This window comes from Podarcis pityusensis (genome assembly GCF_964106645.2).
Source record: "Podarcis pityusensis genome assembly, chromosome: 13".
NCBI classification, from domain to species: domain Eukaryota; kingdom Metazoa; phylum Chordata; class Lepidosauria; order Squamata; family Lacertidae; genus Podarcis; species Podarcis pityusensis.
The window spans coordinates 1330360-1354232 of NC_138038.1; the positions used below are offsets into that span (position 1 = coordinate 1330360).

The 23873-nt window shown below is 47.6% G+C and overlaps 1 protein-coding gene across 4 annotated transcripts in view; it reads left to right on the plus strand.

The window, feature by feature from the left end:
- The first annotated feature begins 113 nt into the window (after positions 1–113).
- UBE3B (ubiquitin protein ligase E3B) overlaps positions 114–23873 on the plus strand; it is a 32604-nt gene continuing 8844 nt past the window's right edge. The window contains exons 1-20 of one of the 4 annotated variants that reach the window (XM_080979186.1): positions 114–236; positions 1162–1333; positions 1831–1945; positions 2828–2887; positions 3211–3315; positions 3413–3509; positions 3866–3951; positions 7096–7178; positions 7787–7892; positions 8421–8541; positions 11672–11849; positions 12128–12297; positions 14785–14952; positions 15967–16138; positions 16555–16673; positions 18172–18286; positions 18627–18726; positions 22462–22581; positions 23426–23602; positions 23714–23824. In XM_080979186.1, the coding sequence (XP_080835312.1) occupies positions 1173–1333; positions 1831–1945; positions 2828–2887; positions 3211–3315; positions 3413–3509; positions 3866–3951; positions 7096–7178; positions 7787–7892; positions 8421–8541; positions 11672–11849; positions 12128–12297; positions 14785–14952; positions 15967–16138; positions 16555–16673; positions 18172–18286; positions 18627–18726; positions 22462–22581; positions 23426–23602; positions 23714–23824 (2364 nt within the window). In that variant the 5' untranslated portion in view covers positions 114–236; positions 1162–1172. Of the gene's footprint in view, positions 237–284; positions 432–636; positions 785–1161; positions 1334–1830; positions 1946–2827; positions 2888–3210; positions 3316–3412; positions 3510–3865; positions 3952–7095; positions 7179–7786; positions 7893–8420; positions 8542–11671; positions 11850–12127; positions 12298–14784; positions 14953–15966; positions 16139–16554; positions 16674–18171; positions 18287–18626; positions 18727–22461; positions 22582–23425; positions 23603–23713; positions 23825–23873 lie in introns of those variants that run through there. The other 3 variants (XM_080979185.1, XM_080979184.1, XM_080979187.1) reach the window with 3 other exon arrangements.

Genomic DNA, 23873 nt, shown 5'->3' on the forward strand with positions numbered 1-23873 from the left:
TTTCCACAAGGAGGTGGGCGGAACCCAAATCCCAAGGACCTGAGTTTCCGGACGGAGGAATGAAAGCAACGGACAGGGCCAGCTCCTGGGAGCGCCGGTCGCGACTGGGCAAGTCTAGCCTCCTTCCATCTCTATGCCTCTTGCGCTCCGGCTGCAGGAGGAGAGGCGGGACTTCCGGGCCAGCGACCGGTTTCTTCCCAAGGGCCGGAAGCGCAGGTGTTTTCCTTGACTCTATGGTCCGTTTCTGGCGGTCCTCCTTGGAGTTCTTTGGGAGGGGAAGGGGGGGAGGCGGCCGTTATCGAGGCGACGGAGGAGGAGGAGGAGGAGGCGGCGGAAGGGCAAAGCAGAACAGCGCCTAACAACTAGCGGGTCTCACACACACACACACACACACACTCTATCCCCGTGGGAGCTCCCGACGACCCTGGCAGGTAGGACGCGCGCGGCGTTGGCGCCGCCCTCGCTGGCGCGGAGCCGGAGGGTCCTGAGGCGCAGCTCGCGGCGGGGGCGAGATTCCAGTGGCTGACCTCCTGCCTCTCCCGCAGAGCCCGGGGGGGCCTCCTCGACTCCCGAATGGCGGCCCGAGAGCTCCTCTGCCTCGGCTAGAGAGAGAGGTGAGGAGGAAAGTGCTGGGTGGGGCAGGGGAGACCGGGAGGAGGAGCGCCCTAGATCCGTTTGGGAGCCCTGCTTTCCGGCCTGCTAGCCTGGTTCTCTGAATGCGGTGGGCTCGAGCCTCAGGCCAGACAGCCACTTCCGCTTCATCCCAGGGACCTCACCTGTCCAGGTTGGGAAAGGCTGAGGGAGATCGTTTTCATTTGATGTTTGGGAAAGTGCTCTGTGTAGTTGTGAAGGAGCAGCTCTCTGCCTAAAAGCTCACCATCTGAATTAAAGCATGAATAGAGAAGGTGGCAGCCAAGGGTTCAATTTGCAGGATGCTGTGTTAGGTGGACCCTTTCCTTTTGGAAAAACAGAACTCCGGGTGATGCTAGAAAAGGGGTGCCCAAAATGAAGGATGCCTGCTCAGTAGCTAACCTGACGGTAAGTGAGTAAAGGGATCTCGGCAGAACCCAAGAGGAGTTCTGTTCCCTAGTGTGTTGTAGGCAATGCAAGCAGGTGTGGCACAGCTTCCCAGCTGTCCTTCCCCTCTCCTTCTGTTGCCAGAGACCTCCAAAATGTTCAGCGCAGCCCAGTTGTCTAAGGCCCAGTTCCTTGACAAGGCGCGCCAGGCGCGTGAGGAGCGCCGGGAGCTGAAGGAGCGCGAGCGAGCGGCAACGCAGATCCAGGCCCTTGTCCGAAGGTTCTTGTGCCGCTGTCGTTTGCAGCGGGAAATCAGGTGCGTGCAATGCGTGTGCAGGTGCTGGGTGGATTTGGCTTTTGGCCTCTGGGGACTGAAGCCTTTTGCCAGTGGCTATGCCAGTGCTGGCTCCCAGGGTCCCTTGTCTTCGATGAGGGGGGTGCTGCAAGATCCAAATCCTCTCCTGCTGCCTTTGAACTTTTTGGATCCTCTGAGCAAAGTGAGCGTGGCATTGCTCTTGGGGCATTGGTGGGCCCTTTGCCTCTCTAGGGCGCTGGCAAATTCCTGAACCACCTACCCAGTGTAGCTAGGGAAATATCTTAAGTCAGTCATTGTGTGTGGGCATCTTGACCTGTTCTGCCATGTATGCTCTGAGCCGATCTGCAGCTCCTTCTGCTGCCTCTATCCAGAGGAAAGAACCTGAACAGTGTTGTCATTTGTCATGGAAGGGGGGAAATCCTACCTCACCTGCACACACCAGCCTTTCTCAAATTACATTGTACCTTTTCTTTTGGACTTTCCTTTGTGCTCCCCAGGAGAGAAGTGGATGACTTTTTTGATGCAAACGGGCCTGGCAAGAAGACAGCACTTTCGATCTTCAAAATATCCCGGAAGCTGCTCTTTGTTTTCAGGTGCCAAGATGACAAAGAGGTACTACTGCTTTGCTGAAGGTCTCCTTGTTGCATGCTATTTATTCTTGATGCTAGGGGTGGGGCTGTTCCAGTCACAGAATGGGGAGGGAGAATTTTCTGGAACAATGTGAGCTTGGACAGAAACTACTTACTGCAGCAGCAGATTCTGCCTACTTCCAGGCTTGCCCGAATTCTGAAAATGATCCTGAGCCCCAGAGTCTCTGCAGGGGCAAATATGTGTTCCATAGGAGAACTGTTGCTTTTTTCAAGAGGTAAGCTGAGCCCAAAAACACATATCCATAGAAAGAACTGCTGCTGTCCCTTTGTGTGAGTTTTCCACTTGGGATATATCTCCTTTTGTAGGAGTCCTGGGCCATTCTGCTTTTTTTTTATGTTCCAAATGATTGAGTGAACCAACTGACACAATGCAGAATGCCCTATCCTTGGAGCAGGGATGTCCCCACCTGTGATCCTCCAGAGGCTGCTGGACTCTCAACTCCCATAATTCCTGACCATCAGCCATGCTGGTGGGGCTGGTGGGAGTTGGAGTCCAGCAACATCTTGAGGGCCACAGATTCCCCATCCCTAATCTAGAGGGAGGACGCTGCTCTGAAAGAGTAACTGCACTGGAGACCAGTCAGTGCATGAGCCTCATGCTCTGCTTAGGGACTGTACGGCAGCCTTAGACTGGCCATTAGGAGAACAGGATGCTGGACTAGGTGGGCCATTGGCCTCATCCAGCAGGGCTGCTCTTACGATCTTGAGCAAAAGACAACCTTTGGATTGTAAGAGTGAAGTCTGTTTACTGGAAATGATGGAAAGCGCTGCTTTGCAGGAACCATTGGATTGAGGCAACAAAATGATTATAATTTCATATTAACTCACCTGCTTTTCATTGCAGAGATTTGAAAAGTTGTGCCGCTGTATCCTTAACAGTATGGATGCTGAAAATGACCCTAAGGTGAGCTAAAGTCACTTTTCATAGACTTTAACATGAGAGTGTGTGCATATTTTTTCCATAAAATATCCCCAAGAGCAGGTGGAGAATTGTTTAATTCCATAAGCATATGCTGGAGCATTGCTGGCCAGTGTTTCCCGAGAAACATGAATATTTGTGGTTGTTCTAAAACAACCAATGTCAGAGGCTTTCCTGCCACATACACACTGCAGCTCTGAATTATGGGGTGACAATGCTTTGTTCTGCATTTTCCCAGTCCAGTGACTGAATGATGGCCTCTCCCTCCCCTCCCGCAGTTATCATGGTCTTCTGTCACTTGCCCACAGGTGTGGTATGTGTCCCTTGCACTTTCGAAGGAGCTCACACTGATGTGGATTAAGCAGGTCAAGGATGTGCTGTGGCTTTGCTGTGAGTTTCTGAAGCTGCTTAAGGTATGGACTGCCTTGGCTGTCTGTTTTGTGTGTGTTTTCACTGGCCTGTGACCATTCCAGACTTCCATTTCATGTCTCTGGCGGTTCTTTCCCCTAGCCAGACATATTGCAAGACTCTAAGCTGGTGAATCTGCACCTCACAATGCTGGTGACATTTACGGACACTTCCACTTGGAGAATCCTGAGGGGGAAAGGTAGGTGTGTCGAGTTCCATTTTTCTAGGGCTTTCTACTAGCCAAAATGACAAGGCTTTTTTATACTTGCTGTGGAATCTTGTCAGCTTCTCAAAGGTGAGTGATGGATGGCACTGTTTCTGCCTTGCCTGCAGAAGAAAGTGTCTGCTCAGCATCTGTTTTGTTCACAAAGTATGTAGTACAGAGATAGAGATACGTGAAGTAACTTCCAAGGTTTTGGGCTTTAAGGTTGGCATTAGATGCCCACTTAATTTTGAATTATAAGACCAGCCCGTTCTCTGGAGAGCAGTTTGCCCCATAGTGTATGATTTAGCTGCAATTGCCAGCTGTCTCCTTCTGTGGTGTTCCTCTTGCAGGAGAAAGTCTGCGGCCTGCCATGAACCACATCTGTGCAAATATCATGGGACACCTGAATCAAAAGGGATTTTATTCCGTGCTCCAGGTTTGTTGTGCTTGGTGTAGGGGGTCTTAGTTTTTGTGTGAGATTATGTATATTTGCATCTGCTCAAAGAGAAAATAAATGATGGTTAACAGTGTATATGTTTTGTTTTGTTTTAATATTCACCTCAGCTTGTGGAACTAGCTGTTCTTTAAAACAAGTTCTGTTTGCTACTCCCCTAGTTGCCTTTTTAAGTAATTCTGAGAGCTCATGGTAGATCATGGCATGGCATCTCCAACAACAGCTCCTACCTGGGCTGAGAGAGGTGAATGTCTCTAAAACCTCATGGCTGAGCCAAAGTTTTAACCTGTGTGCTCCCCATCCAGTACCTGCTGTGTCTGCAGCGCTGTCCTGGCTCTGAGTGCTCCACAGTAGGCTTTGAAACCGATGCTGCTCATTGGTGAAGTGCAAGAGCAGCTCATAATCTTTGTGCGCTGATCTGTGAGTTTGCTCCATAAACATTTTTTTCTGAGAAAGCATTCAGTACAATTCTCCACTTGGTGACAGTGATGTGCTTTATCCTGCTTTCTAGAATAGCTCTTTTAACTCACATAGTTGATCTCCAGGCAAAGCGAGCCCAGTGGCTGCATTGGGGCTGAGCTCTGTCTGCCATGTTTTTATTAGTTACATTAGGGTATCATCTTCAGGGGACTGTTGGAGAGCCATAAGCTACTCCTGTCAGAAGTCTGGAATCTATAAGTTGTGCTTTCTAACAGTTGCCCCTCATATAGACACCCATATGGAGCTCCCTCCCACAGGAGGCAGTGATTGCCAGCAGCTTGGCTTTAAAAAGGATTAACAGGTTCATGGAAGAGAGGGCTCTCGATGGCTCCTTGCCACAGTGGCCAAGCTCTGCCTCTGCAGCTGGAGGCAGCGATGCTTCTGAATCCCAGTTTCTGGAAACGGTAGGAGGGTCCTGTGTCCCACAATGAAGATATGCTTGGCCACTGTGAGAACAGGATGCTGGTCTAGATTTACCTCTCTTTCAAATCAGAACCAGTGAAGGTCCTGTGTGAGTGTCTGGAGGGGGTTGGAGGATGGGTGGCGGCTAACAGATTGAGGTTGAATCCTGACAAGACAGAAGTACTGTTTTTGGGGGACGGGGCGGGTGGGTGTGGGGTACTCCCTGGTCCTGAATGGGGTAACTGTGCCCCTGAAGGACCAGGTGTGCAGCCTGGGAGTCATTTTGGACTCACAGCTGTCCATGGAGGCGCAGGTCAATTCTGTGTCCAGGGCAGCTGTCTACCAGCTCCATCTGGTACGCAGGCCGAGACCCTACCTGCCCCCGGACTGTCTCGCCAGAGTGGTGCATGCTCTGGTTATCTCTTGCTTGGACTACTGCAATGCGCTCTATGTGGGGCTACCTTTGAAGGTGACCCGGAAACTACAGCTAATCCAGAATGCGGCAACTAGACTGGTGACTGGGGGCGGCTGCCAAGACCATATATCTTGAAAGACCTACATTGGCTCCCAGTATGTTTCCGAGCATAATTCAAAATGTTGGTGCTGACCTTTAGAGCGCTAAATGGTCTCGTCCCAGTATACCTGAAGGAGCGCCTCCACTCCCCTCATCCACCCTGGACATTGAGGTCCATCTCTGAGGGCCTTCTGGTGGTTCCCTCACTGCGAGAAGTGAAGCTACAGGGAACCAGGCAGAGGGCCTTCTCGGTAGTGGTACCCGCCCTGTGGAACGCCCTCCCACCAGATGTCAAGAAAATAAACAACCAGCTGACTTTTAGAAGACACCTGAAGGAAAGCTTTTAATGTTTAACAGACCACTGTATTTTAATATTTTGTTGGAAGCTGCCCAGAGTGGCTGGGGAAACCCAGCCAGATGGGCGGGGTATAAATAATAAATTATTATTATTATTATTAGATGAAGAATTGGCCTGATCCAGCAGACTTTTCTTATGTTGTTGAATCTTGGCTGCACCTTCTGACTTCCGGAGCTTTTGGCAGGGTTGGGGTTGGAGATAAATGACAACCAACACCAGAAACTTATAAGGGAGGCTCTTCTCTCTCTCTCTCTCTCTCTCTCTCTCTCTCTCTCTCTCTCTCTCCTCCCCTAACATACAGGGGTACCTTGGTTCTCAAACTTAATCAGTTATGGAAGTCTGCTCTGAAACCAAAGCATTCCAAAACCAAGACGCACTTTCCCATAGAAAGTAATGCAGAATGGATTAATCCGTTCCATACAATTAAAAACAACCCCTAAAACAGCCATTTAACATGAATTTTACTATCTAATGAGACCATTGATCCATAAAATGAAAGCAATAGACTTGGCTGCAATCTACTACCGAGTATAAAAAACTGGCAGTGATCTACCCATTGTCATTGGAGGGATGAGTGTGCGGGGTGCGTGAAGAGGGAGTTCAAGTGGGGGGAAAGGAAAGGGAGGCAAAAGTTCTCTCTCTGAGGAGCAAGGTGGCTTCTCCCCCCCCCACCCAGCTTTTCTGGATCCCTTCCCCCACACACCCAGCGCCCCTTCCTCACCTTCAGGGCTGGCACAAGCAGCCCCCGCCACATGGGTGCGTTCTCCTCACTGGAGAACTCTTACTGCAGCAGGGGCACCTGCATCCTGCCCGCCAGGCTGTCCCGCACCCAGTGAGGGGATGCTGCGGCAGTCACTTCTGGGGCCGAGCAGCTTGGCATTCCCTAACTCCGTGCCGGCTGCAGCAGCAAAATACGGAAGCCGAGGGGGTCGTTGATGTGGCGGCCCCCTTCTCGGCTTCCAGATTTTGCTGCCGTGGCTGGCGCTGAATTAGGGAAGGCCGTGCTAAGCAGACAAGTGATGTCGCTGCCTCCCCGTGCCGCTGGGTCCCTCTGCCGTCGCTGCAGCACCAGCCACCCCATCCTCCGGGACTAGGTGTCACCAGTGGCCGGCGCTGAGTAAGGGAAGCCCAGGTCGGGTGGCCAGCGAGCGGGCAGCGGAAGTGTAGCATTCAAAACGGAAGTGCACCCCCAAACTGAGTACGTTCAGGTTCCAAAAAAAGTTTGAAAAGCGGAACACTCATTTCCGGTTTTGAAGCGTTCAGGTTCCAAATAGTTTGTGAAGTAATCTGTTTGAAAACCGAGGTTCCACTGTATTGCAGCACACTGACAATTCTTGACAATCCTTTCAGCTTCTTCGTTCTTCTTTTTCAGATTTTGCTGACAAATGGCTTGGCGAGGTCAAGACCTTCCCTCTCCAAAGGCACTTTAACGGCAGTCTTTTCTCTTGCATTGCGGTTAGTCAATAGGCCAAGTTATTACTCTTCAGTAAAGCAGCTTTAAATAAATGCATGTGTGGGTTTATTTCTTCCCCATTGCATCACCCTGAATTTACAAGTGAGTAGTCCCTTCCTCTGGATTTTATTTTTATTATGGCAGTCAGGGAGGCATTATTTCATCAGTTCTGTTGTAAACCCACAACTTTCCCCATTTCAAGAAAGACTTGAATAACTTGCCAGCGCAAGAGTAACTTGCTAAGCAGGGAGCTGGTTCCAGGGTGAACTTGTTCTTTGGAACATGCCCGCAATCTGGAGTTAAAAATTAAATTCATAAAATATGTTGAGAGAGAAAAATGAAGCACACATTTGAGTCATCAGAAGAGCCCTGCAGCAGGATCAAGCCAAAGGGGGCCCATCCATCTAGTCTACCATTTTCTTCCCCACAGTGGCCAGCTGATGCCTCTTTGGGGAAGCCCACAAACATCCCCCAAAAGGTACTTCCAGAGTCATTGTCTTTCTTGCTAAGACTTTGCTTTCCTTACTACGGGAGTGGCTGTTCTTGTCTCCGTGTGCAGAAAACGTATGCTTCTCTTCTCTCCTCCCTTACGGTATTTTTCTCTCCCCAGCCCTGTGGTTGCGGCTCAGTTTTCTGACAATCTCTTACGATCCTTTTTGATCCACATCATATCCGTGCCTGCTATAGTCACCCATCTTGCTACGCTTACTCCTGAGGTAGGCAATCCCTCAAATGGCGCGAGTCAGAGACAGACTATTGGAGGGGGCACATTTGTTTTGCTTTGCTAAGATCTCGCAGTGCTGCTGTGCTAGACGGGGAGGAGGTGTCCAATTTAGGCAGAGGGTTAGTAGACCATTGAAAGTGGCTTTGTGAGCCAGAATTGGCCCACCGGCCACAGATTCATCTACCCTTGATTTATATTACCTCTGTCATTCTTACAACATACCTGTAACATGAGGCCAATATTATTATTATCCTGTTTAGATGGAGGTGCTGAGGATGGCAGAATATTATAGTGTAGTGTTGGCGGGAAAATGGGTGTTTGTACTTTGCTGTGGAGAGAAAATAGAACTTTATTTGCCTCTTCCTAACTTGGGCATAGGTAAAACTACTTGAGTGCATCACAACACTGTTTTACTGACCGAATCAAAGCAAAGATGCTTTGGGAAATGTGTTTGACTGATAAGCCGAGGTACAAGTGTATTTAAATAAAGGAAGCTATAAAAAGTTCGCTTTCCTTTCAGCGTTTGGCAGTGATAGAATCGCAGGACCTCCTGCGCAAATTCATACTGTTCTTGAGCCGCGAAGAGCTGTGCAGGGATGTCTGTGTGTGTTTAGAAGGGAGCCACACGCTCTGCCTTCTAGGTAAGCAAAGCTGCTTCCTATCTCATTTTTTTTTTTATAAGATATTTATTGAAATTTTCAAAGGGTTACCAAATAAAATAAAAGCAGTAGAAAAAACAAAATAAAAATAATTAACAAAGTAGAAAAAGAAAAAAAAAACCCCTTCCAACCGTATGAATACAAATTCAAAAATAAGAAAAAGTGACAAAAAGAAAAAAAATACAAAAATACATCACACAATTAAAAAACATTTAAAAACAAATTCATTATTCTCATATCCTCAACTGTCATTACCTTCTTTCTTTGACCTCCTCCTCCTCCCTTTCTTTGTATCCTAGTTATTAATTATCCCAGCAAATCCTTTCCATATTTCATAATATTCTGTCATTACATTACCCTAAACTGTTTTAATCTTATCTTTCTATAATAAAATAAACCTTAAAGCTTAAAACTTAAATCTTATCCTTACCAACTTCTCATAACCATAATATTTTTTCATAATTCTTTAAACATCTTTACTAAAGCCAAGTAGTTTCATTCCAACATTTTTCTAACATTCAACAATTTTATAAAACAGTTCTAATGGTAGAAAAAAAATATATACAAACAAATCCAATCTTCATCCAACGTCCCTTCCTCCTGGTTCCGGGTTTTGTCAGTCCTTATTATCCCGTCAATCTAGCCCATTAACCTGGCAGCCTTATATCCGAGGCCCTCAAGTCTCTTCCATGCCCCTTCCGCAGCTCTTCATATTTGTAACTGTATTTTCCCTTGTCTCCTGCTCGTGGTAACTGCAGCTTGGCAATATTTTTAACCCTTCTCGACAGATCAGCCCCTTTTCCATATTCAACACTGAGTTCCATATGGTATTTAAAAGCATGTTTCAAAAACCCTCCGAAATTAAGAGCCCCCACAATCCCAAACATCTCACGGCCCATTGTCAGATTTGAAAAGTCCAAACATCCCAGCATAGGGGGGTCAATCCAGCCCCCCATTTCCAAGCCAAACCAAACTTTTTCTTTCCAAATCTGGCTTTTTCCAAGTTCATTTGTCAAATCCGAAAACTCATATTCCTGTTGGGCCTGTTCTGTCAAGACACACTCCTGATTTAATTCCTGAGTGGGCTCCACATATTTTCCCACTGTCTGTTCAAAATTTCCCACTGCCTGTTCAAAATTTCTAGTCGAAGTTGCCATCCAATTCACCTTTTCATGTAATTGTTCCAGTAGGGCGTTTATTTTATAGAAAGCACACAACAAAGCTTCTGAATACATTGTCCTGCAAGGTCGAATGCCTATTCCCACTATTGTTATCTGTAACAGCTGCCGGCTCTCTGGAGTTAGTTACAGTTACACAGTCTCCCTCTAGGGGGAAAACTTCTATTTGTTCTTGCAACAAAATTTCCCTTTTTGAGATACTTTGTCAATATTTGTTGCTTAAAGATGCGAAGGGAAGCAGTGGAATTGCTGTGTTTCTCTTCTTTTAGCTATCTGTCAAAATGCTTGTCTCTGGTCAATGAACTTCAAACGTCAGTCCTGACACCCCGCTCCAGGATCAGGACGGAGGAAAGTTACTTTACTTTAAACTCACTTTAAACAGTCCGGAAAAGATCCCCCTCCTTCTCCTGCTATCGAAGGGGGGTTCCACAATTTTAAATGATGAAATCCAATCCTTTAAAGGCGATTTTCTAAGCTCTAGTTTACGTTGTCTTTGCTTGATTCTGTCTACAGAAGAACGGAAGGCTGACTTCCTGTTTAGACCTTCCCGTTCCGTACCAAATTAAAATAGGTTTTTAAAATCCAATTCCTTTCTGCTCGCAAGTCCTTATCTAATGTCCAGTTGTTCAAAGTCTAAGTACTCACGGGTGCTTATTTTAGAGTCCAAATTGTCCCAGGAAAAAGGCAGCGCTCTCCGGCAATGGCTGTGCGGCTTCACTCCACGGAAATAGCAATTGACTCACAGCACCGCGCCACTTCCCCCTCTTCACTTCAGAGCCAGTTAGTGGGTTCCTTAGCGAGTTGGGGGGGCGCTAAAGGTGCCCGCCGAGTCCCATGGTCACAGGCTTCATCCGCCTGTGATTTTTAAAAGGGTCCCCGCTTCGCCGTAGCGGAAAAGACCCGTTTCCCGCGGAGCTAGTCCCTCCTGTTCAGAGGGAGTCCGCCATTGCCGGTGGCGCCACCCCGGAAGTCCGCAAAGCTGCTTCCTATCTCAGTGCTGCCCCTGGCCAAGGATATGTGAATCAAGCTGTGTGGCTAGAGCGTCTCTGTGGGGGAGGCCACACAGAAGGATGCACTTGACCTCTGCAGTGTTGGCACAAGGCCACCTGAAATGATGCTTCCTGAGAATTTTCAAAAATATTTTTAGAAATCAAATTTCTGTTCCTTTATGGCAGTGAAGATATGCCATGTGGGCAGTGTGTTGGTGAGCTATCAAAAGCTAGAGGTGTAGCTCCAAAGGTACTGCCATGGTCAGAGGGCAGAGGATTAATGACAATTTTATTTGCTTAGATGTGATTGAAGGGCTGTGATCGCAGGGCTTAGTGTTATGGGAAGTGCCGTGGATCAGTGCCAGTGCAAATATGGAGCTAGTTCAGACATATTTTGGAGGACAACTTAGATGTGAGCCATAAAAGACAGTCAAATGTGAGCCATAAATCTGGCTTTTAATTTCCCAGCATCCAATGCAAATAAAGAAGCAGGCAAGGGAAAATAGTTTTTCTTATCCTCCAAACTCACATGATGTAACAAAACGTTTCATGTGGCTAAACTCGGGTACATTTTTTTCACGAGGATCTTTATAGAGAGGACCCTGGGGAGCATAATGAACAACGTCCTCTGTGACCTTTTTACACAGAGGCACTTGGCATAGCACGAAGAAGAACAAAACATGCAAATTTGTTTAGAAATTACAGAAACAAGAAACAAGAGTCACTGGCAACCAGCTATTCCCTGCTAAGGATTCCAGCCACTTCATTTGATTCTCCTCTCCCCCCCCCGCCTGCCCCCCTCCCGTTTGTCAGCATTCGATGGTCACTGAGTATCCTCTGTCCTTCCTGGGTTGTTTGGAGTTGTCTCCCAGCTCTTGAGGCTCCCCCTCCTTGCTATTTCCCTCTTCCGTCAGTTCAAGCGCTGCTGCTGCTGCTCTTTTCCAGGCAACCTTGTCTACTTGGGCTCCTTGAATGACAAGGTGTTGGAGGAGGAGACAGCCCATTTTGTGAGCGTCCTGATTCAGATGCTCTCCTACTGCCAGAAGTACGTTTCTCAGAAGAAGTCCAACCTCACACACTGGCACCCTGTGCTTGGCTGGTTCTCCCAGACAGTGGATTACGGGTAAGCGTCACTCTTGGTGGGCAGGGGCAGGGGGGGAAAGAGGGTCTGTAGATCAATGGGAGGAGACCCAACCTATGCACCAGCTCCCCTACATCATCAGTTCAAAGGATCACACCACAGCTGATAGGAAAGATCTCTCTCTGCCTGCAATCCCCACCCCAGCCCTGGGAGCTGCTGATAATTCCAGACAGTTCTTCTTGCTGGTCACCTAGACCATGAAGTCCTCCCTGCCATGTGTCCTGTGCCTCATTTCCTTGGTCTGCCCTCCCCTGTCCTAGCTTGAACGAGTCGATGCCTCTCCTCACAAAGCAGCTGCAGCACCTCTGGGGCGCCCACCTGATCCGCATCCTCTTCAGTGACGTCCTGAGCAAGAAGCTTCTGGAGAACCAGGATGCACCTCGCCTGCCAGTGCCGACCACATCTCCGCAAAACAGCCTGCCCATGAAGAGTGAGTGGCTGCGGAGCCCAGCGGCCCTCTCAGGCTTCAACCCTTGGCCCTTATTCTGGAGAAAGTTGGGCTGGGGTTTTTATTTTTTGCCCCATTTAATTTTAGTTTTGCATCTAGAATAGTTTAGAAAAGCCTCTGACCCTGGGAGGCCTAGCAGACCTCTGCTGGTTCTCCTTGGGCGCCACGGCTCCTGCTGAGGGCCTTTTCCTCTGCTACACCCAACCAGCAGGGTTTCCCCTGTGTATTTTTGCACAGGCCTCTCTGGGTCAGGGAACAACTTCCTGGAGGATCCCTCACTGTTCTCATGGAACACTAGAATTGTGGAGTTGGAAGGGGCCCAAGGGGTCTTCTAGTCCAACTAGTCCTGCATTGCAGGAGTTCCTGACAGATGGCCGTCCTGTTTAAAGGCCTCTAATGAAGGAGAGCAAGCCACCTTCTGAGGGAGTCTGTTCCAGTGTCAAACAGCTCTTACCCACAGAAAGTTATTTCTAATGTTTGGTTGGAATTTCCTTTCTTGCAATTTGAATCCGTTGGGTCAGGTCCTCCCCTCTGGAGCAGCAGAAAGCAAACTTGCTCCATCTTCCATGGGACAGTCCTTCTGGTACTGGAATATGGGCATTGTATCCCCTCTCAGTTTTGGGACAAGGCTGAGCCCACAACACAACAGTGCAGAAGCTTAGGACAAAAATAGTTGCATATGGGAGCATATCTTTTTTCTTTTCTTTTTACCTCTTCTCCCTTCAAACAGTTCCTAGAGGGGATTCAGAGTAAAATAGAAAAACAATAAAATCAACTCAGAATAAAAATCAAGCATAAAACAATAGAAAAAAGAGCAATTTTAAAAGCATACGATTAAAAAAACAATTTAAGCACAGAACTGGTTTTAAAAGCCTGGTGCAAGAAAAATTAAGTCAGTGAGGAAAGGGCCAGGCAAGCCTCTCTAGGCACAGAATTCCATAGATTTGAGCTCTGGAAAATTTGGAGCTACAGGTGGAAAGATGCTTGTGAAGGAGGTATTTACTTCACAACATTTATACGCTGTTTAATAGTAATAAAACCTCCAGGTGGTTTGCTATATATTCATAAAAGTTTATATACTGCTTAACAGTAAAGAAAAACCTCAAAGTCAGGGTTTTTTTAAAAAAAATAAAAAATAGAATTTGTCAGAAAAGACAGTTGAAAACAGCTATTAAAAATATTCAAATAATAATTAAAATCAGCCATAAGCTGAAGACATATTAAAGTGTTCCAATACCTAGGTAAGCTTGTCTAAACAGTAATGCTTTTAGTAGGTACCAAAAAGAGTACCCTGAAGGCAGCTGCCTGATGGCAGGGAGTTTCAGAGTGTGGGTGCACACAGTAAAAGTTCGACTTCTTGCAAAGGCAGAATGAGCATTATGTGGCACCTCCAACAGTGGGCATATGTGGGATGAGGCAAGCTACATACATAGAGAGAGAGGTTTTGAGGGGAGGTTAAAGATGAGAACATTGTCAGTGCTTGTCTGCCCCAAGCTGCTGTGCTCCAACTCACATCAGCCACCACAACCTGAGGGCCAGGGATCAAGGGCAGTTATTGTCTGACAACATCGGGCAGGTGGCTGGTCCTAGATTGAGGTAGATCTCAGGATGACTTTCAGGAGTTTAGGAAGGGCTTCCAATTCCTCATCATTTAATAGCAGCAGCAGCAGGAGCAAAAGGACCTTTGCCCCGGTGATGCTCTTAAGCATGGATCAAAGTCACAGGTGTAGATTTGTGCTTGTATTTACAGGGCAACCCATGGCTCTGCTAGTGGAGCCGCCGTTTTGCATTTGGCTTCACTCCCACTCCGGCCACTTTAATATAATTTTTTTTAAATCCCTGGATCCCACAAGCCTTTAAAGTTTGCCCCCCCCCCCCAATTCTAGTACGTATGATGCGTTTGACCATTTTGGGGTCTTTCCAGCATGAGAATTTTTGCTAGTGGTTATCCACAGTGTTAGAATCTGAGATATGAAAGCTAGGAGCTAAATGGCACCTTAAACCCAGGTTATGGGTGCAACAACGGAATGTGTAGGCACACTTTTTTATAACAAGAATACAAAGCTGAAAATGAATGAACTGCAGCTAAAATATTATGTTCATTTTTCACATTACCTAGTCCTTCCACTGCCTACCCACTCCCTAATATTCTTAAGAGGGTCTCTTCTCCAGTCTTCAGAGAGCAGCTAGAAGTGGGGAGGCAGAAAAAGTCCCCCTTTCCTTCCACTCTGCAGTTTTAATCTGAAATTTTAGGTGCAGTACTGCTCCCAGACCTCAGAAACTGCTCGCGCTAATGAAATTCCCTGTCGCAAAATGCGCCTAGAACAATGGGAGTTTCGAACACTGGTTCTCCAAATCTGAACAATGGGAGGAGGGGGCTGTTAGGAGGGAGGGAGTCATTTGAGTGGGAAGATCCCCTTCAACACGGTTCCTTGGGGTCTGACTGTCCCCTTCTCCATTTCCCATTAGACCTTTTCAAGCGTGCCTTCCAGAAATCCGCATCTGTCCGCAACATCCTTAAGCCTGTCGGGGGCAAGAGGGTGGATTCGGCAGAGGTGCAGAAGGTCTGCAGCATCTGTGTCCTGTATCAGATGGCCCTCACCACCCTGACGCAGATCCGGCTGCAGATTCTCACAGGTTGGTTGAGGGGGCATTGGAGGGGATGAGGAAGCAGGCAGAGTTTGGGGGTACCTGACGGAAGTGGGGACCTGGTCATCAGGTAAAGCTAATTTGAAACAGTCCTCCCTCTAAGGCTGGCTTTACTAGGACCAATGTTCCCCAACCTGGAGCCCTCCAGATGTTTGGGGGCACAACTCCATCCGCCCCAGCCAGCGCAGCCTGTTGAGTGCCCCTTCTCACCTGTTCAAGCTGCTTTTTTATAGTTAAATTGAACCAAGCGTCCAGTCCTAATCATGCTGAACATTAATGTAGAACATTAATCTCATCACAGTCAATACAGCTCACTTCAGAGCAAACATAGAATCGTGGAATTGTAGAGTTGGAAGGGACCCTGAGGGTCATCTAGTCCAACCCCCTGCAATGCAGGGATCCCAGTTAAAGAATCCTTGATGGGCAGCCATCTGACACTACCTCCCAAGAGGGTCCATTCCAATGTCTTAATGGCTTTTAGCTTCAGAAAGTTCTTCCTAATCTTTAGTTGGAACCTCCTTGTCCTTTGAATCCACTGGCTCGAGTCCTACCCTCTGGAGATCAACTTGGCCTGTTTAGGATGGGAATGTTCTGAAATATACAGTCCTCTCTCTTTTGGATACCTGATGTGGGACAAATTCCCACCCCCATCTGCTTTTTCTCCTGGTGCAAGTTCTAGAAGAGCAGATAATGGCACCTTGAACTTTGCTAGGCAGCGGCTGAAACTGCCATGGTGGGCAGGGTCAGAAGGCCAGAGGAAAGGCACAGGTCCCCTTTCTGCCTTACCTGCTGTACCTGCCTGCTTCCCTCCCTCTCCCCACATCCTCCTCCTCATGGTTGATTTTCTACTAGGCTTCCCCAGAGCCTTGAGGACTAGAAGCTTGTGTTTCATTGCCGCTCTGTGTGTGCTTAATGAGAGATATTGTTTATAATAATAAACAATTAGTGGAGAGCTGTTTGGCCTCCTGGGGCCGGTTCCCTTGTGGATTTCCCCTCTCCTAGGCTTGACCTACCTGGACGACTTGCTGCCCAAGCTGTGGGCCTTTATCTGTGAGCTGGGCCCCCAGGGCGGCTTGAAACTCTTCCTGGAGTGCTTGAGCAACGACACCGAGGAGTCCAAGCGGCTGCTGGCCATGCTGATGCTTTTCTGCGACTGCTCCCGGCATCTCATCACGTAGGCTATTTTAATATATATATATATATATATATGAATAAAAAATTTCTCACATCATGCCAGCTCAAATTTCCTGCAGACGGCAAAGGTGCGGGCAGGCAGAAGGGGCCTAAGAAGGTTCCACGTGAGGATTTTCTTGGGCTCTGCCTGCCTGCTTGCCTGTGCCTTTGAGAAAGGCCCCCCCCCAGCAGTTCTTGCAAGCTGGAGAAGTATGGGGGCCACCTCAGCTGAGCAGTGGGAGGCTTCCCACCCCCCAGCTGAGCAGTTTAAGGAAGCCCCAATGCTCCTCTGGCTCACACAAGCTAGAGAGGTATGGGAGCATGGACTGGGCGAAGTATCTTGGCTGCTTCTTCCTCCCCTCCTCCACAGTGAGACAAAGGAAAACTGTTCCTTTTCTCCCCCTATCCCACTTCTAGAATTCTTGACGACATTGAAGTCTACGAAGAGCAGATCTCTTTCAAACTGGAAGAGCTGATCACAATCTCATCTTTCCTGAATTCTTTTGTGTTTAAGATGATTTGGGATGGAATTGTGGGTAAGTGATTTTGGTTAACTACCTGTTCCTTGAGATTTTCTAGGCTTTCATCCATCTATTAAGACAGACCCAAAGATTATTAAGACCCAAAGAGTACTCATTAAAGGTTCCTCGTCATCCTGGGAAAAAGCGACAAGTGGGGTTCTGCAGGGTTCTGTCCTGGGTCTGTTGTTGTTCAATGTCTTTATAAATGACTTGGATGAAGGAATTGAGGGGTTGCTCATGCAATTTGCAGACGACACCAAACTGGGAGGGGGAGCTAATGCTGCAGAAGACAGAATTCAGAATGACCTTAACAGATTGGAGAACTGGGCGCAAGCTAATAATAATAATAATAATAATAATAATAATAATAATAATAATAATTTATTATTTATACCCTGCCCATCTGGCTGGGTTTCCCCAGCCACTCTGGGTGGCTTCCAACTGAATATTAAAAACAGTACAGCATTAGACATTAAAAACTTCCCTAAACAGGGAAGTTGTCTTTTAAAAGTAAAATAGTTGTTTATTGCCTTGACATCTGCTGGGAGGGCGTTCCACAGGGCAGGCGCCACTATCGAGAAGGCCCTCTGCCTGGTTCCCTGTAACCTTACTTCTCGCAATGAGGGAACCGCCAGAAGGCCCTCAGCGCTGGATCTCAGTATGGACGATGGGGGTGGAGACGCTCCTTCAGGTTTACAAAATGAATTCTATAAGACCATCAGAAATCAAACTATTTGGAATCAATTCCTTTGGCTCCACATAGAATTGCTTTCACAGAACAAAAACTTGGTGTTATGCCCTCTGCCTTTCTGCTCTAAGAAATTGCTTTTGGAACAGCATTTCTGTGTGTTTTGTAAAATCAGGCATAGGCAAACTCTGGCCCTCCAGATTTTTTGAGACTACAGTTCCCATCATCCCTGACCACTGGTCCTGTTAGCTAGGGATGATGGGAATTGTAGTTCCAAAACATCTGGAGGGCCGGAGTTTGCCTATGCCTGGTAAAATGGTTATAGAGGACGTGACAGTGTCTGTATAAAGATCATCATGAAAATCATCTGTCTGAGTTTAGCTGCAGGGGAAATTTACTTTATATCAAATGAGGTTGTGTGGTTTTCACTGTTGGACAAAGAAAATAATGTAACCTTGCGTATTTCTTTTTTTGTGCTTGCTGCCGAGAAATTGAGAGCCAAATTTGTGGCTCTGCTCTGAATGCTGTATTCTCTTTGTTGTGGCATGTAGCTTTACAAATACAATGATTACTATGAAAATGTTTTAGTGCCAGTCAGAGGCAGGGGCCAGTTTTCATTTGCTCGTGGGGGGCCGGGGGGCAGACTTGTGGCCCCCTAGATGTTGCTGGTCTCGCCTTCCTCCCTGCTCATTGGACATGCTGGCTGCCTTGTAACATCTGGAGGGCCACAGCTGTCCCGCTTTCTATTGTTGAGTTTTCCGCTGTGGGTTACAATGTTTTTGGCTTTATTGCAGTGTTTGTTTTCTCTCCCTCTCCTTGTTACAGAGAGTGCCAAAGGAGAGACCCTGGAGCTCTTCCATTCGGTGCACGGCTGGTTGATGGTTTTGTACGAACGAGACTGCCGCCGGCGTTTTGCTCCAGATGACCACTGGCTGCGCAAGTAAGCACCTGCTTCCAAACGGAGTAATCCAGATTCCTACCCACCCTGTCATAATCTGAGTCTAGGGTGTTTTTTCAAGTTTACTGTTATGCCTCCCCCTTTTAAAAACACTTTCGGGACTGCAAGTGACTTGACCAAGGCAGGAAAGCAAGTCCTTGGCAGAGGTATGAGCAGAAGCAGCTCAGCCTAGCTCTGTGCTGGCACTGGGCCTTGGTCTGCTGCAGGATGGATTCTGCCAAGAGCTGTCCTGTTAGAAGTTGCCCACTCACAACTGGCTGGTCCTGTTTCTTTCAGGACTTTCAAACCTCCTGCCACATTTATGTTTGTTTTATTTTTTTAGGGACCTTAAACCGAGTTTGCTCTTCCAGGAGCTTGATAAAGACCGGAAACGGGCCCAGCTGGTCCTGCAGTATATTCCCCACATCATCCCCCACAAAAATGTGAGTGGAGCCTGAGCCCGGAGCCTGGAAAGGAGGAGCTTGCTGAATTGTGGGAGTGATGCTCCAAGGCAGTATTGTGTGGCCCCGTTAAAGAATCAAAATATGAATGAAGCACAGGTCTTCTCACCCAGATGCTCTTCTCTTGCGAATTCATAGAAGCACAGGGTTGTAAGGGGTGGAAGGTACCCTAAGGGTCATCTAGTCCCACCCCCTGTAATGCAGGAAGCGCAACTGAAGAATCCCTGACAGGTGGCCACCCAACCTTCGTTTAAAGGCCTCCAGCGCAGGAGAGTCCACCACCTTCCAAAGGAGTCCGTTCCCCTGTCCAGCAGATCTGACCACCAGGAAGTTATTCCTATAGTCTAGTCAGAACCTTTCTTTTCCTTTGAATTCATGCACGCCCGTCTGATTTGAGGGTTCTGTTCATTGCACAGAACTGCAGCCCACCTTCTCCATAACCTGGCCTGGTTTTGTCTTCCCTCTGGCCTTTCTCTCTGGGGTCTTGGGCAGAGGGAGGGTGTTTCCCATCACCCTGCAGAGCAGGTCCTGTGGACCACTGAGCTACAGACCGTCCCCAAGTAAACTAGTGGCCAAAAGTGTGGAAACCTTTTGGGGAAAGTGTATTTCTGAGGTTTGATGGATTATAACACCCCCCCTTTTTTAGTAATACCATAAAATTATATATCAATGGAAAGATAATTTAATAAATGAAGAATGTAATGCAATAACTTTTATAAATGATTATTTATTACAACATAAATAAGGAGGACATTTGTCAGTGTGTTATGTGATTGCTATCAAGTTGGTTGGGTTTTTTGTTTTTTGTTTTTGTTCTTTCATTTAGTGAGCTTGTAAAAAGTAATAAAATTAAAGAAATGGTGCAAAGAGTTGACTGGTCACCCAGAAAGTGAAGTAAAATAGTACTATTAAGTGAACAAGGCTACAGTTATGAAGAAATTAGAAGAAAAATTGATGGAAACTTAACAAAAGGTGGCATTTCTAAATTTTTGAAGAGGTATAAGGAGACTCCTTAAAATATCAGACTGGTAAAGTCAGGAAAAGTGATGATAGAAGAATTGAGAGACTGTGCCTGCGTGACAGAATAAAATCATCTGGGTGTATAAAAGATGACATGGTGCATTGTATTGTGAAGTTGAGTCCAAGGACTGTTTGGTGCAGACTGCAGGAGTATGGTCTAAATGTTAGAATTCCAAAGAAAAAGCCATTGATATCTCTCAAACAAAGGATAAAAAGGTTAAATATGGCTAAAACCCATGTTAACAGGACAGCGGAACAATGGGACAGTGTTATTTGGAGTGATGAGACCAAAATCCCCTTGCTTGGTAGTGATGGCATGAAATAGGTGAGGAGGAGTATCGGGGAAGATTTACACCCTACTTGTGAAACACCCAGTTAGTGTTATGATTTGGAGTTGTAGGACAGCAAAAGGTGTGGGCAGAATTTGTGTCATTAATGGGAATGTACCGTACTTTTCTGTGTATAAGACTAGGTTTTTTTACTCTAAAATAATGTTAAAAACCGGGGGTCGTCTTATACACAGATTGGGGGGGGCGACAGGTGATTGGTTGCAGCCGTGAGCAGGAGCGGCCATTTTGTTGGTGATTGGTGGCTGCGTCAAGTGCTGTTTCGGATTGGCTGCTGCTGCGTTTGTCATTTGGGTTAGTGATCCCCTCTCCCGAAAAAAACTCAACAGCCTTGTGCAATCCCCCCTAAAAAGCTCAACAACTCTGGGTCATCTCCCCCCATTTTCTTAAATTTGAGTCCTCAAAAATAGGGGGCACCTTATACACGGGGGCGTGTTATATTATACACGGGGGCGTGTACATAGCCCAGACCTTAACCCAATCGAAAATTTATGGAGCCGACTAAAGAAACATGTTAGTCAGAAGCAACCCAGCAATAAAACCCAATTAATAGAGGCAATAATTCAATCTTGGTTGCATGTTATTACAGCTACAAAACTAAAGAACTTGGTTCAGTCCATGGGAAGGCTAAAGGTTACCCTACTAAGTATTAACTGACGTGATAATTTTTGTATATCTCATTTTTTCATATTTCTTCTTTAGACTGCTGTTGTAATAAATAAGACTTCATAAAAGTTATTGCATTACATTCTTCACTAAATTATCTTTCCATTGATATATAATTTTATGATACTACTCCAAAAAAAAGTGGTGTTATGAGCCATCATTGCCAGAATAAGATGACACCTGATTGGCTCTCTAAACACTCCTTTTTCTGGTTATTTGGCTATCGCTTTTGATGGAATACAGATAATTGAACAAACATGGTAGCAGTGCATTCTTCATTAAATTATATTTCCATTGATACATAATTTTATGGTATTACTAAAAAAAATGGGGGGTGTTGAGAGCCAGTGTGGTGTAGTGGTTAAGAGCGGTAGTCTCGTAATCTGGGGAACCGGGTTCGCGTCTCCGCTCCTCCACCTGCAGCTGCTGGGTGACCTTGGGCCAGTCACACTTCTCTGAAGTCTCTCAGCCCCACTCACCTCACAGAGTGTTTGTTGTGGGGGAGGAAGGGAAAGGAGAATGTCAGCCACTTTGAGACTCCTTTGGGTAGTGATCAAGCGGGATATCAAATCCACACTCTTCTTATGAGCCATCAAACCTCGGAAATACACTTTCTCCAAAAGGTTTCCACAATTTTGGCCACTAGTGTAGTGCGTTCCCCTTGGGCCTGCCCAGTGTGGTCTAGTGATTAGAGTGGCAGACCAGGACCTGCGTGACCAGATAGTGCCAGATTAAACCCTGTGGAGGCCCCTATGCAGTCGAAATCTCGGGGACTCCTTGTAAATCTTTCAAGATCAAATCAATATTATTTTGATCCATTGTCACAGGGCCCCTGAAAGGCATGGGGCCCATAGACCAGTGCCCACTCTGCCTATTTGGTCATCCAGCGCTGAGACCAGGGTTCAAGTCCCCACTCGGCCATGAAGCTCCCAGGGTGACCTTGGGGGCCAGTCACTGCCTCTCAGCCTGACCTACCTCATAGGGTTGTTGTGAGGAGGGGCAGAATAGTGTATGTATGACACCTTTTGCTCCCTGTAGGAACAGTGGGCTATAAATGTAATAAAGTGGTTGAGATGAAATGTGTTCAAATCCTCCTTGCTCAATCCGTTGCCCTCGGGATATTGCTGAACTCCAGCTCCTCTTATTCTTGACTACAAGCCAGTGGGACGGAAGCAGTAAAACAGCATTTGGAGGGCACTAGGTTGGGGAAGGCTTGTTGAAACACTATCTGTAATGAAGTAAAAAAAACTGCAGCAGCTGCTATTTTGTTATCAAAAGATATATATCCTGCGTCTCTTTAGCATCTTTGAGGTGGGTTGCAATCCAGAAATAACAATAAAGCAGGGCGCTGTGACCCTACAGGGAAAGAACGGCTACAGGGAAAAGCAGTAGCTGAATGTTGACCCAAGGAAGAGGCTCCTGAGCAGCTGCCCTGGAGGCTCAGGCTGGTGTTCTGGTGACCCTCCAGGGAAGGAGAATCCTCCCTCTGTGCCCTGCAGCTGTTTCCCTTCCAGATGTTGCTGGGACTCCCACCTGCCAGCAGTGGGCCTGGCCAGTGGCCAAGGATGACGTCTCTTGAGGGGGGAACTGCAGGTTCCCCAGGTGTAGTCAGGTGGGGGAAGGCTGACCTTGCACTTAGGCAACATGGCTTTTGAACAAGCGCATTCTTTTGGAACATTTTCAGAGGGCTCTTCTCTTCCGGAACATGGTGACAAAAGAGAAGGAGAAGCTGGGGCTGGTGGAGACCAGCTCCGCGTCGCCTCATGTCACGCACATCACCATCCGCCGGTCACGCATGCTGGAGGTGAGTGGCATAGCTTCTTCTAGAAGGTGGTGCAAAGAAAACCACCTCTTTCTCTGCTAGCCTTTCTGTGAAGCCTCTTGATTTGCTGCTTCCTGAAAACAAGGTTCAGGATTCTTGGCCTTGACTGGCCTTAGCTCCCCAGGGTTTGAGACAAGTGGCTTCCAGCCCTGTTTGGACTGAGGCAGCTAATGAAGCCTTCTCATGCCCACATTTCACTTTGAGCCAGCCTAGTTGCAAACTGTTGCAGGTTTCAAAGGGAGTTCTGCCACAGTCCATACCAACGAACTGTTCTCCCACCCACACCTGTTAGGAGCCAGAGTCTGGAGCAGGCCTAGTGGTCACAGCAACTCTTCCCAGTAGGTCTTGCCCCAGTGAGGCAGTTGCAAGGCCCTGCCTTCCCAATGCCCTCTAAGACTCCTCCCCTGGGTCCTTCTCTAGCCACATGAGGCTTCTTTGCCTTGTTTCTCTTTGCTCTGCCCTAGTCATTCCTTTCCGTGTTCTGGGAGACTCGAGGGAGGGGAGCTGCTCACAGCAGGGTGCGGGAAACTCCTTGGCTTCTTCTGCAGTTGCCCCCCCCTCCAGCCTCCACTTCAGCCTCTGAACCTGGACTCCCCTCTGACACAGCCTCTTCCTGCTCACCAAACCTGTTACCGTCTCTGCTTCCAAGACTTCCTCCCCATGGTTTTCTCCCTCTGACCCCCATTGTTGTGCAACCCCCACTCCCCGGGCTCTGAGCCTTCTTCCTTTGAGGGTTCCCCAGCTGGTGCCCCCCCCCACTCCTCTGCATCCAACCAGTCCACAACACCACCTTTCTGGCCTTGTGGCACTTGCCACCTCTCCCCAGGATGGGTACGAACAGTTGCGCCAGCTGTCTCAGAACGCCATGAAGGGAGTCATCCGGGTGAAGTTCGTGAATGACCTGGGAGTGGATGAGGCCGGCATTGACCAGGACGGCGTCTTCAAGGAGTTCCTCGAGGAAATAATCAAGAAGGTCTTTGACCCTGCGCTCAACCTCTTTAAGGTGCCAGAACCCTGTCCCAAGCCCTGTCTTGTCAGACAGCCCCAGCTGGCCATGCAGGCAGCCATGGGCTTATGTTGCTCTCTCTTGTCTCTGCTGCTGCGTGCCGGTTAGACCACCAGCGGCGATGAGAGGCTGTATCCCTCCCCAACGTCCTACATCCATGAGAACTATCTCCAGCTCTTTGAGTTTGTTGGGAAGATGCTTGGAAAAGCCGTCTATGAGGTAGGAGGGGCGTGGCGGCTTAGGGGCCTTTTTCAACAGCTGCCCTTGG